Below are 16,095 nucleotides of genomic sequence, written 5' to 3'. Positions count from 1 at the left end.
AAAAATTAGTAGACAATGATTCCTGCCCTTAGACACAACCACGTGGAGGTCAGTTCTGTGGGCAAATCACTGTGACAGGAAGTGATGGCGGCCAGGGAGAGCAGCCCAAGGCTGAGGGCACAAAGAAACGCCAGTGATGGGCCTGTGCCCTCCGTGAGAGTCCCAGACCACCTGTGGCTCCAGACCACCTGGGTGGGGGGCTCGGCTGGAGCTGCGTGACTGTCTGGGCCTGGGTCACCCTGGCTGGACCCAGTGCCACATGGACACACCCTGGGCGGAAGGTGTACTGCTCCTGAGAATAGGCCTAGAGGTTGCTTCCTGGCCTCTGGGACCTCCCGTTGGTACCTGGTGACTTTGTTCAAGCATTTTCCAGTCCTTGAATTACCTCTTGCCCTGGGGGGGTCTTAGTTCTCCATCTGGAAGAAAGTTTCCCAGAGTGGGGAGACCAGAAGTGGGGGGAGGAGGAGGACAAGAGGGACGAGAGCAGTGGGAGGAGGAGGGGGTTTGGAGGGAGGAGGAAGAGGAGGCCACTTGTGCTGTAAGGTCGCACCCTGCTTTTCTCTGTCCCACCCCATCTCCCACGTTTCCTGCGCTTGTCCCTGCCTGTTCCTACCCTGTTGTCACGGTGGTGTCTTCCCTGCCATCATCATTAACCAGCTCTAGTTCAGCTTGCCCCCCCCCCCAGGGCTCCCCAGCCTCCCTCTGCCCCCTCCCTCCTCAGCCACCTGGGCTCCCTGAGACCACACCTGCCCCGCCCCCACCCTGAAGGCCTCACAGCTGCCTTCACAGCTGCAGTCCAGCAATCAGCGAGTTGCCCAATACAGCTGCCACAGGTAAGTAAAGTCAGGTGGGCGGGTCCATCAGGTCTAAAGGGACCCCGGCGGCCTGCCGGCCCCCCTCTTCCTATTTGTGGCAACTTCAAATGTCACACCTTCCTGTCATCTCTCACACCCACTGGGGCCTCAACCACAGGCAGCAGCTGCTGCCCGCTGCCCACCTCTCGCCTCCTGTCGGCTGGGACTGCTGCAGAGCCAGGTGAAGCACCTCTGGTGGCCAGGCGGCCACCGTGGGGACTTGAGCCTTGTGCTTTGAGACCTGGGGAGGATGGGAGGAGCTGGAAAAGGGGAGAGAGACAGGTTTTGGAGGGCTGAGACAGGTCTGATGGGTTGTTGCCAGGAGGGGCTGGCAGGGAGCGTGGGAGTGGGGAAGGGGTCCTGAGGCACGTGCTGAGCTGAGGGGATTTCTGTGCAGGGAGACCCTCGGTGGAGGATGGCCGAGGAGCAGACGCCACCTCAGCAGACGGCGGGACTCGCGGGCCAGCCACAGGCCCTGGGCGGCCGCTTGGCCTCTGCCTTCTGTCTTGGTGAGAGGGCTGAACCTGGGCAGTCAGTGGCAGGGACTGGGGCTTCCTCAGTCACCCCGAAATGCCGTATGAATGAGCTAGAACACTTCCCAGTGAGGGGAGCCATGGTTGATGGTTCCATTGTGAAAGGGACCCAGTTCCCAATTCCCTGAGGTCCTGAGGAAGTCTGGGGTGTTTCGCAAATCTCCTCGAGGTCATTTCCCTCTCTTCCCCAGGGAAGGAGGTCAGGCCAGCTCTGCTCCTCACTCTGACTGGCCGGTCCCCTCTCAATCCTCATCCTCTACCACCAGGAAGGCACCAGCAGCTTCTAAATGTCCTCACACACCTGCTATCCCACTTTCCCATCTTGCAGATAAGGAAACTGAGGCCAAGAAGGACCGTGACTGGCTCCTGGTCACACAGTGGGTCGGGGGGAGGGGGCGGGGCGGAGGTGACCTGGAAGCTGGACTCCTATCTGGAGGAGCTTCCGGTCACCTGTGACTGATATGTCTTCCCAGCAGGCAGAGTGGACATGAAGGGGGGGCCTGCTCTAGAACTGGATTGTTGCCATAAGACCAAGGCCCTGGGGAGCACAGGGGGCTCCCTGACCCCCAGCCTGAAGCTCAGCCCAGAGGACCAGGTAAGCTCAGCCCAGGGGACCAGGTAGCTTTGACCAGGTAGCTTTGACCAGGTAGCCTGTTGGGATGTCAGGAAGAAGTGGGGGGGGGGGGCTCAGATCCATCTGTGCGGATTAAAGTCTTCGATGAGGACTTTCTCCAAGTTCACTTTGGCGCCTTTCAAAACACACTAGATGATCTGAACACAGTGGAACCAGGGTGGTCAGGAAGGCCCGGAAGGAGGGGGCCCAGGGCTCGATGAGGGATCTAATTTGCAGGGGAGGGCAAACCTGGGGTAGATAACAAAACCCCTGGCGGAATAAATCTTTGGCTGAGGAGAGGGGAAGCCGTCAGACTTGGTAGTGGTGGGGTCTTATCCTCTATCCCTTTGAAAAGCAAGTTGGGATGGTCCCGTCCCAGGGACCCAGGAGTCCAGCTCCTGATTGCCAAGCCCCGTGCCTCGTCCCTCCAGGTCTTCCCAGCCTGCATGTCACTTCCAGACACAGAGGACACTTCTGGTCAGTCCCACGCCAGCTGGCTGTGCCCCATGTCACTGGTGCCAACCCGGTCCACCCTGCTGGCCTGCCCCCAGGGCCGGGACCTCTACCTGTGCACCCTACAGCCTGCGCACCTGAGCACAGCTCCACAGCGCCTGGGACAGGATATCTTGAGCACAAGTAAGGCCAGGGTATAGGGCTGCGCCGTGGTGGGGAGCACTGTTAGGTCAGGGTGGTGCGGGGCGGCCGAGGTCACTGGTGAGGACAGAGCTAAAGCACACGTTATTTCCCGCCACGTTTCGGGCTGGAGTTCTTACCTGGGGCACAGGGGACTTACAAGAGGGTAGCCCCTGAACCAAAGGGGTGGGGAGCGTAGGTGGGTGAGGGAGCTGGTGTAGGGGTAGCCAAAGTCCTGGGGAGCAGGAGGAGTGGCACTTTGCCTAGAACTAGAACATTTGAGCTGAAGGGGTCTTATAAGAACATGGCTGGGTGTCATGGAGTCTGGGGTGGGGTCTCGCTTCTCCCCTTTCCGCCCTGTGACCTTGACCCTATTGCTGAGGCTCCTGTCTCTTTCTCCTCAGTGCAGGCTCTAGCTTTCCCTGTGTTCGAACTCCTGCATCGCCATACACCGTTTCCTATGCCACGGTGGCTTTCTGGGCAGGAGAGCTGCAGTGTCCTTCATTTCTGGGACCCAGCACAGAGCCTGGCATGGAACAGCTCAATGGTTGGAGTGAATAAATGAGGGTCCAAGCAGAAACCTATTTTATAATATTTTTCTTTTTAGTATTTTACTTTCTTTCATTCCAAGCTTAACCTGACTGCACTGGCCCTTGCATCCCAGTCTCCCTGGATAACTCTTCTCTACTGACCTAAAACTCCCCATGTTCCAGTCAGCCCAGAGCCCTCTGCCCTCTGTCCCTTCCCTCCCTTTCTCCTCTCCTGTCTCCTTTATCTCAGTAGCCCTATTTGCTAGAACTTCCTGCCATTTGGGAAACTTTCTATGCTTGTATCTTTTCAAGGCTGCAAGTGTGAGTGAGGAACTGAAATTTTTATTGTATGTATTTTAATTAAATGTGGTCACAGGCACCCAGTTTGGGATACAACAGATCCAAAGTCAGGTTCACGGCCCCAGATTTACGATTCCAGCTCAGATCTTCCCTTTCAACCCCGAACCAGCTCATCCAACTGCCCATCTGATACCCACCTGGGTGTCTCACAGGCTTCTTGAAACATCTTCTCTTCCTAGAATTATCAGCACTGCACAATGCTGACGGCTTTTCTTGGTACGCAAGCGCAGACCAGGAAAGCAAGTTGCTGTGGGCTAGAGTTCCCTTCCAAACCTGACCCAGGCGGGTTAGACTGGGAACAAACCTACGCCCCTGGCTGAGGGACCCTGACAGTCTTCTCTTTCCTGCCCAGGGCGCCAGCCACCAAAGCTCAGTGCCAGCTCCACGGGTGACGAGAAACTCACAGCGAAGTATCCTCTGACCAGGGACAAGATGGGAAGCCAGCCAGAAAAAGCTGACGAGGGGGGCCCCGGCCCAGCCGCCTTTCCTCATAAAAGCTCTTCCCCAACTAGCCGGCAGAAGCGAAAGGGCCCCAGTCCCAGGGCACTCTGTGCCTGCCCCAGTCCCACTCCGGTCTTCAGAGCCCTCCCGGTCCACTTCCGCTCCCTCTGGCCCGCCCGTCCTCTTCCCCTGCCACCATCTTACCTGCTCACCTATGCGGCTCTACCTTCTGTCCAGTGTTCCCCCCTCTTCATGCTGCCCCACGATGCCTTCTACCCCACAATGGCTGTGCCCAGCTTGCTGAGGGGTGTCGATGAGCCTGGGCACTACAGTACCCAGGAGGGGACCCTGCTTCCCTACCTTGGGGTCTCCCAAGCCAATGAACATACCCAGCCCTCTCAGGCCCAGAATCCAGGCCCCAGCATTGCCAAGACCTACTCTCTAGGGTGGCAGAGGGCTCGCAGGGTGGCTTCGGCAAAACAGGTCTCTTCGGGGTCTCAGGCAGGCACTACAGCGCTGCCCTACCCGCTGAAGAAAGAGAACGGCAGGATCCTGTATGAGTGTAACGTGTGTGGCAAGAACTTCGGGCAGCTGTCCAACCTCAAGGTATCTGCCCCCTGGGGAGACCCCACTTCTCCCCTCAGCACCATTCAGTGATCCCCGTCCATCCTGCTTCTAGAATCAAGCCCCGTGAAGCCAGGAGGTAGGCCAGGGTAGCCTCTGGCCTGCAATCTTGGGTGGTTCCTGTGGCCTCTCCTGGTCACTTTTGTAGAAAGTCCTCTCCGCTCTAAAAGATTGTCTATGAGATCATCTGACTTAAGTTAAAAGTGGGGAAACCGAGTACCCCAATAGGAAGGTTACTTGAAATTACTCAATTAGGCCCTGATCTCAAACTCTCAACACTTAATACAAAGCCGTTTCCTGAACAACCATTCTTTCTGGATTCCCGGTTCTCCTTTTGCTTATCTGAAGTTCAGGTAAGGAAACGGGTAGATTCTAGAGTCTAGACCACAGACCTGACAACCAGCCTTTTTCAAGTGGGATCCCACAAATCTGGGCGCCACGCTGTTGGCGTCATCTTCCACCTTGTCCAGCAGGGGGCGACCGAGAGCGCACCGCTGTGCGCGCCGGAAGCACTCGCTGAATTTGAGGAAAAGTTATGGTTATTGGGGAAGAGACTTGCTCTTGATAGATGCTCTAGGGCCTGAGTTCTTAAACCTCAAAGAGCCTCAAAGCACCTGGTGACCTAGTGACCGTGCAGATTCCTAGAGCCCGCCCAAGAGCTCTTTGACACAGCTGGAGGGCAGTGGCGCCTGAGGTCCAGTTTCGCAGGCTCCCAGGGGTGCTGATACCCCGTGGGCGCACGGCACTCTGAAAAACACCTTTCTCGAGGGTCCCTTAGCTGGCCTCGGACCTCTGCTGTCTTCCCTACGCAACGCAGCAGGAGTGGAGTATACTGAGGACAGAAGCGAAGCCCTAGGGGTGATAGAGAAGCAAGGGGTTTGAGAGGTCTTGATGCCAACAAGGGTCCTGTGGGCATGTGGGTGGAGATTTGGAGAGGATCCCGACCCTGCTGGGCGCCGGGGCAGTTGGCAGCCTTTCCCCACACCTGGCTCAGGTTCACCTGCGCGTGCACAGCGGGGAGCGCCCGTTCCAGTGTGCCCTGTGCCAGAGGAGCTTCACCCAGTTGGCCCACCTGCAGAAGCACCAACTGGTGCATACTGGGGAGCGGCCCCACAAGTGTCCGGTGAGACCTCCCTCTGCCCCTCCCCCACTCCTGCAGGCTGCTGAGGCCTTTCTGCCGATGGCAGTCCCTTAGCCTCCATCCCCCACTAGGGAGCAAGTGGAGACAAGGCAGGAGGCCAGGGTAGCGCTGGGAAGGTGCAGGAGGGGTCCTGGAGGGCTCTGTGGGGCCAACCGAGAGCGCCTCTGTAGGGTGTGGGGGATGGGTACCCAATACCCACTTCTCAGGATTGCTGGAGGCATTCATGCCATAGGGTGTGCATGCGAAGAATACCAACACCCTGAGTAACATCAGCTCAGAGTTAGCGCCATCCTCCTTGGGGCCTCACACCTCCCTTGGGAGGTCAGAAAGACAGGGATTCTTTGGTTTACAAAGGCTGATAGGAAAGCAGTGGCATGATTAGGGGCCTGGGCCACCTGGGTTCAAATTCTACCCCTGTCTCCAAGGTGTGTCACCTTTGGCTAGTTACTTCACTCTGCCGAGCTCTGCTTTCTCACTGTAACATAGGAGTCGTGCTAATACTTAGTCATGCTTCTCCAGGCATGTGGCAGCTCCAGTAAATATTAATTACACTCAAGTTGCAGTGCCGTGCATAGTTCCATGTAGTGATGTCATACAGTCCACCATGCCTATGAAGTTAGATACCGTCACAGGTTACCAATAAGAGGGGACGGCTCAGAGAGGGGTTCACCTGTACAAGATCACTCAGAGTGTAAGAATCCAGATCTGCCTGGCTCCAGTGTGTGTGTGGGGGAAATAACGAAGGCGTGGGGAAGGAGGGAGGAAGGAGCTTCCAGGACTGCACTGACCAGGAGATGGTTGTGGGGTGGGGGTGGTTCCAAGATGAGGAGAGGGAGCAGAGATCCAGAGCCAGCCTGGAGGGCAGAGCTGACGCCAGTGCTCACTCCTGTCAGATGTGCCACAAGTGCTTCAGCAGCTCCAGCAACCTCAAGACCCACCTGCGTCTGCACTCAGGGGCCCGGCCCTTCCAGTGCCGTGTCTGCTCAAGTCGATTCACCCAGCACGCTCACCTGAAGCTGCACCATCGGCTGCACACTCCACAGCTCCGCAGCCTAGCGCACACCCACCTGCCCCTGGCGTCCCTCGCCTGCCTCGCCCGATGGCACCCGGGGGCACTAGATTTTGTGGCAGTGCCACCAGAGAGTCAGATGGGGTGGGACGTGGACAAGGTCAAGGTGTCTTCGTCACCCCAGGGAAAGCAAGGACAAGCAGCCTAAGAAGTGGGGCCAGCACTGCCCTGGGGAGGGGGCAGGGACAGCACAATTAAAGGATTTTCTCTGTGATGAACTAAGACCTTCTCAGTTTCAATAGTGGAGGGAGAAGCCTGTATGTATCTGCCAGACCACACTCTACAGCTCAGGAATGCTGCCTGTGCCTGGGGTGGGCACCTGCAGCCACCTACCTGCAGGGCTGGGTTGGGCTCTCCTCCCTCTCTGGCACCAGGCCCTCCATCTCAGCCCATCAGTGGACGGTCTAATCCCCTGGGACTCCACAGGGCTGCAGACTGTGCTAATGAGCCCAAGGCACCATTACCCTCTTTTCTGAACAGCTTCCAGTGCCTGTCATTGCTAGGTCACTATGCCTTCTCAGCACTCCTGCCCTGTCAGGTGGGGTGTGCCCCTCCCTCTGAATGTGCCAGAACCTGAGCCCCCATGGGGTGGAGGAACAGGGACAAAAGGATGGCAGTGTCCACTCATGACCTGGAAACATGATGGCCTCCATGTGCCAGGACTAGTCACCACAGAGGCAAACACTAAGGGGATGCCTGGCTCAGAAGAGGGGCAGGGACCCTACAAGCAGTCCAGGCAGGGCACAAGGGGCTGAGAGAGCCAGAGAACTGGAGCCTCCTGGCAGCCTTTCTCTCCCTGCAGTTCCAGAGGTTCCCTTAAATGGGGGTGTTTCCGGCACCCTTGGAGCATTAGGGAGGTGACATCAGTGGTGCAATCATAATAACCAATCGCTGTTATCAAATAATACACTGATAGAGAGTGGGGTTCCTGGGCCAACTTCCAGCAGGGGGCCCATAAGCATCTCTGGTTTCACACGCATGCCCACCTGTGCTGGGCAAGGGTCCCACTGTGTGGAAGCTTCTCCAGGATGAAGAGAATCCTCATAGCGAGTGAGGGCAGGGGGCAATGACAGGATCCCTTTCGACCCCACCAGTAATCAAGGTCTGGGTTCCACACTCACACCGCTAACTTCCTCTTAAATCCCAAGCCAGAAGCTATGTCCTCGGGCTCGGCCCCGCCCCGCCTGGAAGACCACGCCCACCCAGCCCGACCACGCCCCCGTGCGCTAGCCACTCCTCCTCACGGGGTGCAGACCCCGCGCTCAGCCCCGCCTCCAGCTCCCACTCGCCTCAGCCCCCTCTTTCCCTTCCCACCTGGCGCTGCCGGCCTTTGGGCCTAAAGAAGAAGCGCCGACCGGGCCAAGAGCAGGACCTCGGGACGAGGCCATCAAGTGGAACGGCCCGGGGTGGGGTGGTCCCCTCCAGAGCGCACCCCTTCCCGCGGGCATGGCCAGCCTCTGGGTGTCCTCTGCCCTCACGGGCTGTGGGCGGGGCCGCTGCTTGCATTGCTGGGCGGGCCGGAGAAGGCGTTTCTCGGTCCATGAGCGGTTCCGGGTGACCCCCGCGGCCGGGAGCTGTCAGGGCCCCAGACACCCCGAACCCGAGACCTTGCCCTCGCCATGGCCGAGCGGCGGGGCAGCCTGGCCTCCCGCCTGGCCCGACGCCTGGCCGGGCTGGGCGTCTGGAGGGAGCGCTTGGGGAAGCGGACCCGGGAGACCCAAGACCGGGATAGGTGAGGGGGCTGCAGGCCGCGCGGGGGCGCTCCTGCCTCCTGGAGCGCGTGGGGGTGTGTCTTCCAGCGTCGAGGATGTTCAAACGGGCGAGAGTGCGTGTCTCGGAGCGTAAAAACATACTTGACCATGCACCACCCCTGGGAACGGGAATGCGGAGCGCCCTTCATAAAGTCCCTGGGCGCTTCTCAAACTTGAAACTCTAGGACGGGCGGGCGTTTTGCGCACAGTGATTTCCTCTTCAGAGACACTTAAAGGTAAAGGTAGTAAGCCTTTACTGCCGGCGCCTGTGGACTTTGGCCCTCAGCTTGCCTCTGGTCCTCAAGTCCCTTGCTCGTGAGGGTGACAGGTTCCTGGGTTGACCCGGAGGCACTGCTCGCCTTCATGGCGGTTGCAGCAGCAACAGACGTGGCCAGTTGCTTCCGACTTGAGCTGGGTTCTCTCATTTCATCCTCACAGCAGCTCTGTGAGGCAGGTATTCCTTGTGATTCAGAATCAGAGATGAGGTTCAGAGAGGTGATATCACCTGCTCAGGGTCAGCTGGGGAGCACGTGACCCCAGCGCCCACCGGAAAGCAGTGTTGACTGGGTGACAGCAGACTGCAGGCCCCGGCACAGACCTCGGTCTCAACCCTCTCTGCCCCGGGCCAGGTGACCTTGAACAAATGTCTGCTTCTTCCCAAGCCCAGGGTTCACTGGCAGCTGATGTCTGAGTAGAAGGAGGAAAGGCTCCCAGGTGGCTGGGAGGGGACAGTGAAGAGGACCCAGGTAGCTCGTGGGCCTGGTGACTGGGAGCACATGAGGTGTGCTCTCAGGCACGAGGTGTTTGTGTGTCTGTGCAGTTAGTGGGCAATTTGTTCTGATCTTATCCTGACACAGCTGTCTTCAGCCTGCCCTGGGAGGGGCAGGGGTGTGGCAAGGGCAGTGTGAGCCCAAGGGATATTGCTCTCTCACCCCAAAGTGAGAGGGCCTAGACAACTTCCTCCTGGGAGCCTGGTGGGGGGTGCCCACAAATTGCCAGTGTCCTGGCCGCCCCGTCCAGAAGACATACTCTCCCTCTCCCTGTACCCTTTCTGGCAGGAATCTGCCTTATAGGCCCAGGGTACGGCCCCTCCCTTTCCCCACTTGAGAGGAGGTGGAGTTGGCCGGCAGGTGAGTCAGGGCCGGGAGGGCGCTGCAGGCTCCTGCGCCAGGCCAGCGTGATGACACATCCTGTGCGTGCCCTGTGTAGTCGTGGGAAGGGCACTCTAGTACTGAGGTTCAGGCCTGCAATCCCTGCTGACTGCCTTGGTGGCAGGAATGGAAGTGGGAGTCGCGGGGCCGGGGGCAGGGAGCACAGTGCAAAGAGGAGGAGACTGCTGAGACACTCCACTGTGTGCCCCTATTAGTGCAGTGATGTCCAACCAGCCGTTACAGTGGGGTGGCCCCCCACTAGCTGTGTGACTCCAGGCAAGCCACTTTATCTCTCTGGGCCTCAGTGTTCTAATCTGAAAAGTGGGAGCACTGATATTCTTTTAGTGTCACTGTGAGTCTTGAAGAATTTCATGTTCACACAACTCCTAGTGCTCAGCCTGGCGCAGGGAGAGCCTCGGCAAATGAAAGCTTTTGAATTATCGGGGCTCTGATCAGAAACAGGCTGAATTCCCATTTTTGTCCGAAAGGCACCCCTGTCTTTTTCTGTCTCTGGGGTGGAGTGGAGAGTGGGGGCAGTGAACAGAGAAGAAGCTGTTGATGCACCACCCCTTTCCCAGGTTTCAGGAGCTCATGCTGCCTGTGGGCCCCTGGCCCAATCTGGGGGGGCATGAAGAACAAAGTTACTTCATTTCTTCCTGTGCTTCCTCCTCAGGCCTTGGGGTGGCAGGAGCTGCCCTGATCTGGCAGGTGGCCAGGATAGCACCAGCAGTGTCAGCCTCAAGGTAGGAAAGAATACAAAGGGGAGGGAGGGGGGCAGGAGCCTGAGCTCTGGGAGGGGCTGTGCAGGCCCTGAGAACCTTGACTTCTGAGTCAGGCAGCCAGAGTTCCTTAGCTCTCCCTCTGCCACTGATCTGCTGTGTGACTCTGGCAGATCACTCCCCACCTCTGAAGCTCAGTTTCCCCGTCTGCGAAATAGGGACAGTGAAGTCTCTCGGGACTGTTGTGACAAAAGAGTGGCTGTAGGAGATAGAGCATGGTGCCTGGGTCCTCAGAAAGCGTGGGCCCTTGGCAGAGGCAGGTAGGACAGTGCCTCCTCCCAGGACCCCCTTTTCCACACCCCCGTCTTTAGCTTGACCTTCTCCTTCCATCTTTGACCCCTTTGCACTGCTTCCTGGTATGGCCTCCCAGGGGTGACGCTCTGCTTGTGGCCTACCCTCTGGTCAGTGTCAGGTCCACAGGGGCCGAGCCATGGCTTGGATGGGATGTCCGCGCCTTGGAGGGCCAGAGCGTCCCCTCTGGAAGTGGCTCAAGCAAGCCCATGCTTCTGCGTTGTCCTAAATACCATTCATAATTACTAGCGTTCACTGAGTGATCGTTGTGCGCTGGGTACGCTGCCTGGCTCCCAGGCCACCTGCACAGCACTCCCCGGAAGCAGGTACTGTTATTATCCCGCCCATTTCACACATGGGAAAACAGGCAGGAAGCATGGCAGCCGCTGAGTGGCAGAGCTGTACCTCCCTCCAGGTCCCTAGGGAACAGTAACTACTCTTTTCCCTGTTTCTTTCGGGGTTCATCCCAGGGGACATGAGAGGCTGCCTCTGTTTCACAGAGTACAAGAGGTGTGTGAGTCGAGGGCCCCTGCCAGGAGAACTTTGAGCCCAGGCTTGGCTCTTCTGTGGCCAACGACACAGCCCATCCCTAAAATGTGTGTGTTTGGCATGGTGACAGGGAGGGGGGCAGTGTCTACATGGGCTCAGGATCCTGAGCGCCCTCCCCTCAACCCCACAGCCATGTTGGGCCCCATGGAAAACATGGTAGACGTCGGGTCAAGTTGTCCACTTTTAGGGGAGCCCTCCCCCCATGCTCTCAGGTCTCTATGCCCAAGTACCTCCTCCCGGGCATGATTGGGGAAAGACTGGGAGGGTACTGGGGAGGTGCCTGCAGGCTCTGTGGAAGCCTGGAACTGGCAGAGGCATGGGTACTCAAGGCAGGCATGCCCACACCCCTAATCCTTACCGTAACCAGTGCCAAAGGGCCAGAGGCCAGTGGATGCCTGGGGGAGTAGCTGTGAGGAGGCCTGTGAGGAGGCTGACATTATCATCCTTCTGGAGCCTGGCTAGCCCTGAGTGCCTCTGTCAGCTGGGAGGCTGTGTGGCACCTGAGAGTTGGGCCCTCACTGTGTGGATCCAGTCATGTTAGTATCCTCTCTGGGTCCCGTCTCCTCCTGTGCAGGAGGGGGAGGAAAGAGTTAAGTGCTGAAGGGCTTTTCCAGAGCTCTACCTTTTGTCCAGCTCCCAAGGCCTCTCCTCAACCCAGGCTGGGTTGTCAGAGCTCTGCTCCACTGCTCCCATGCCAACAGGGCAGCCAGGAGAGTTTTGGGGGGTCTGGAGGACAGGAGAAGATCCTGTTACTGGACCCCTGCCTCTGCTTTGCCCCAGGCCCAAGCCCAGAGTCGTTCAGAATGGGATCTCCTGGGAGGAAGTCGTGGCTCCTGGCTTTGGAAGAGATGGCACAGCTCAGGGGCTCCATCTCAGCCCCTGGGGCGTCTACAGAGGCCAGCGGTGGGCAGTGCCTCTGACCTGGCCAACTATGCCTCCATCGGGCCAGAGAGCCCAGGACTAACCATGGACTCAACAGAGCCTGCTGACGATGGGTGCCACTCATGTCTGGTGCCGGCTGGTGGACGCTTGGAAGAGGGGTCCCTCTGTACCTGTCCCCCTGCCACAGCTCCAGAGGTCCCTCTGAGGCCCAAGCTACCCAGCAACCTGGAATTCACACCACCGCACCCAGTGAGCTGCCTCACAGAAGAGGGGACAAAGGGCGAGCCTGACACCCCAGGGCTGGCCCTGAACGTGCCAGCCCAGACCCTAGAAGAACGTCCCACTGTCCGGAGGACCCGCTACCAAATCACAGTCATCCTGCAGGAGCGCAGACAGGCATCTAGGGAGGACGGAGAGGAGCCCAAACCGGCCCAACCAGCTCCCCACCCCTGCGGCACTGAGGAATCCAGGGGCTGGCAGGAACCTCCCCAGGAGCCCCGCCCCATCACGGGGTACTCTACAGACCCGCCCCGGGAGCCCCGGCTAAGAGCCCCACCACATCTGGGGAGCACTGCCCAGAGAGAGGAGCTCCAGGCCAGCCAGACGCCTGGGTCCCCACACACACGGTGAGTAGAAGCCTGTCCCCACGCGGGACAACAGCGGGAGGGAAGACTGGCGGGGTGCCCCTCCTTGGGTCTCCGCCTTGTCTCCAGCCTTCTCCACCTCAAGGCCCATTCATTCAGTGCCCTGAGCATGACTCTGCCACCCCCCTTCCTGGCAGACTTTGCCCTCTTCTCCCTCCGCTCCAGGCTACCTCCTGGAACCTTCCTTTGCTCTCCTCCTTTGCCTACCTCCTTTGAGGTGGTGGTGGGGTTCTGTCAGGGAGAGAATGGGGGAGGGCCACCTTGTCAGCAGCACTCACCGCTCCTCAGCCCTGTTCAGGGGGCCACAGAGCCATCTTAGGATTAGGCATCCACCCAAAGTGCTGGGTGTCCTGGAGCAAGTTGCTTAACCTCTCTGGGTCTTGAGTTGTCTAGTTAGCAGGTTGCTGGGGATGAGGAAGGAGGAGGTGGTGACAGGGACGTGCTTTGAACTCCAGAGAGTCGGGCCGCCAAAATAGCAGGGATGCTTATTAATAAGCCTCAGTCGCAGCGATAATTACCCCGCCTGGCTGTGTTGGCGGCCACAGGCACAGGCACCCAGATTCCCAAGCCTCGGTTTTTATTTGTGTTGAAATGACCCTCCCAGCTCTGCCTGGTGGGCTCAGAGAGGTGGGTCCCTGAAAACACACTAAGAGGGCAGACATGGGACCCCCCAGGACCACCAGGAAGGGATCCCCAAGCTCTGAGCAGTTCTGAGTGAGCACAGTGGTGTCTGCCATGCATGGCTTGTTTGGGAAGCATAATTCTGTTTAATCCCTGCAACAACCCAAAGAAGCAGGACTAATCTTGCTCCCCACCCCTGATTACAATAGAGGATCTCAGGCTAGGAGAGGCTTCACCCCTTCATCCCTTGCCCAAAGCCAATGAGAAGGTGAAGGGGCCAGAATTTGAACGCCAGGCACCTGTGCCCTTACCACCTCTGTGCCCTGCCCTCCTGGGCAGCCCTGCGCAGGCAGGGCAGGGCCGAGCGTGGCTGCCGTGTGGACTCAGGGCTTCTCTGCCCTTGTGGAGGTAGATCTATGGTCCTCTGGCAGAGGGAGATGTGGGGCCTCCTTGGGTGTCCCAGTTGAGAGAAAGGCACAGAGAGGGAAGGTGGGCCCAGGAAGCTGGCCTTGGGGGGAGTGAGGGGAGAGGGAGCAGGTTTCCTGGAGGCACTGGGGTCCACCTGCCACTGGCTGGCTTTTGTGGGGGGCAGAAGGCTCAGGCTGCTGGCTTGGGCTCACTGGAGAGGGAGGAAGGGGACCTGCAGGGATACCGCTCTTCTGTGTCCCCTCTAGGGAGGAGTCTCTGGGTCATGGGGAGGAGGGACACAGAGGGATGGTGAGCAGGAATGTGTGGACGTGCATCGTGTGTCAGTCTAGGTGCAGGCGAATTCCAAGAGGGGGGACTTGGGCTGTGAAATGACCATGTGTGTGGACTGTGACCCACACACACGTGTGTGTCATCGGGTCTGGTGTTCCCAGGCGAGTGACGTGCATGTCTGTGTGTCTCTGGGTGTCTGTAGCTGTGGCTGTGTGTGTGCCTCTGCCTGTGTGAGTCTGGGTGCCTGGGTGTGTTTTTGTGCCTGTGGGACCTGCGGGCCTGTGTCTGTATGTGCCTGTGACACAGCATGCATTTGCGGGCCTCTGGGCCTGCGGACTGGTTTGGCCTAGTTTGGGGGTGACTCACAGGTAAGAGGGAGAATCCAGGACTTGTTGGGTTAGACAAGGCTCTTTCCCACACTCCCCCCGCCCCCTCCTCAGCCTCTCCCTTCCCAGTTTCACACACCTTATTTGGAGGTCATAGGTCACCCTGCTAACAAATCTACTCTGGTCTAGGGCCCAGGAGATGAGAGGGCTCTGGGACTGGGTACCTCTGCTGGCTGAGGACAGTCATCCTGGGTCATCAGGGTGTTGTCTTCAGAGCAGGGACAAAAAGGGGGAGCTATAGGCAGGCACAGTCTGAAGACAATTCTAGTGTCATGACTGTCCAAGAATGGGATAGATCAACTGTCAAATGGTGACCTCCCTGTCCCTGCAGGTATGCAAGTAGAAGCAGATGACCACATGCTTGTGGAATGAGTTCCTGTCAGGGTGTTGGCCCAGGGCTGGGTTGAGAAAGGCATTGGATTCTGATTGGTGGGCGATCATTGACAATATCTCATCTGATTACCAGTGGCTGCCTTTGAAACTACTCTTCTGTTGCTTTTCTAAAACCTATGTAGACTGAAGATGCCTGTTTATTTTCTTAAAGATTTATTTATTGGGCTCTCCCTGGTGACACAGTGGGATGGAGCGTTGCACAGCAAAGCTAAGCCAAACCGTGGCCACTTCAGTCTGAGTTCAATCCTTGAGCAGGGAGGTGACCCACATGGCACAGCAGACCTCTCCTATCTCACCCACTGATTCCCTCAGCAGTGTACTCTGTCGATCTGCCTCTTCTGCTCCCCACTCTGTTTCTGGTGAATCCTCTTGCCACCCTGCACCTCTGGCCTATACCCCATTTCTGTATGCATAAATAAATGAAATATTTTTTTAATTTGCAAAAACAATTTAATTAAAAAAGATTTGTTTTAATCCATACAGAACTGGGGTACAAGCCAGAGGTGCAGGGGATTCACCAGAGACAGACTATAATGGCAGAACAGGCAGATTGGCTGTACACTGCTAAGAGGAGCAGCAGTGAGACAGGAGACAGTGAGACAGCAGCTGTGCCATGTGGGTCACCCCCCCACCCTGGCCGGGGATCAAACTCATGCTGCAGCAGCTGTGGAGAGCTTCATAGAGCTGTGCTTGAACCCATTGAGCCACCAGAGAGGGCCCAGATGTCTGTTTTCGTGTCCAGGACTTTGACCCCCGGTGGTTCTAAGACACCACTTTTGATGGGAAAGTTGGCTGTGTATCAGCCTAGCCAGGGCCGAGCACATCACCCAACACCATTAGCAGAGTGAGTGAATGAATGACTTAAATCCAGGCACTGCCCAGTACTCTCAGGGACAGGGCCTCTCAGTGAATGGTAGCAGCTATAATTGTCATTCAGAACTGGAGAGGAGACTCGGTGAGGGGATCAGCAAGGGGGTGACATTTCATGGGTGTGAGTCCCACAAGGCAGACAGGGTTTCTATACAAGAAAGAGGCTCCTTAGTGAGGACAGTGCATCTGGTCAGAGCTTAGCAAGGAGCTCCAACCCATTGCCTGAGGTGTCAGTCCTGCTCTCAGTAATTCTGGCCTGGGGAAAGGATTAGGAATCCATT

The 16,095-nt window shown here is 57.9% G+C and overlaps 1 protein-coding gene across 1 annotated transcript; it reads left to right on the top strand.

Annotated features, from left to right (window-relative positions):
* Positions 1–1,269: 1,269 nt before the first annotated feature.
* Positions 1,270–6,947, top strand: ZNF683 (zinc finger protein 683). Its single transcript, XM_004679396.2, has 6 exons — positions 1,270–1,363; positions 1,864–1,982; positions 2,432–2,636; positions 3,876–4,570; positions 5,583–5,711; positions 6,623–6,947. Exons 1-6 carry the CDS (start codon positions 1,270–1,272, stop codon positions 6,944–6,946), a joined length of 1,566 nt encoding a protein of 521 aa, XP_004679453.2. The 3' UTR covers position 6,947.
* The last annotated feature ends 9,148 nt before the right edge of the window (positions 6,948–16,095 follow it).

This window comes from Condylura cristata, unplaced genomic scaffold, assembly GCF_000260355.1.
Source record: "Condylura cristata isolate star-nosed mole 26May11 unplaced genomic scaffold, ConCri1.0 scaffold00008, whole genome shotgun sequence".
NCBI lineage: Eukaryota > Metazoa > Chordata > Mammalia > Eulipotyphla > Talpidae > Condylura > Condylura cristata.
This window is presented reverse-complemented; position numbering and strand designations above follow the sequence as displayed.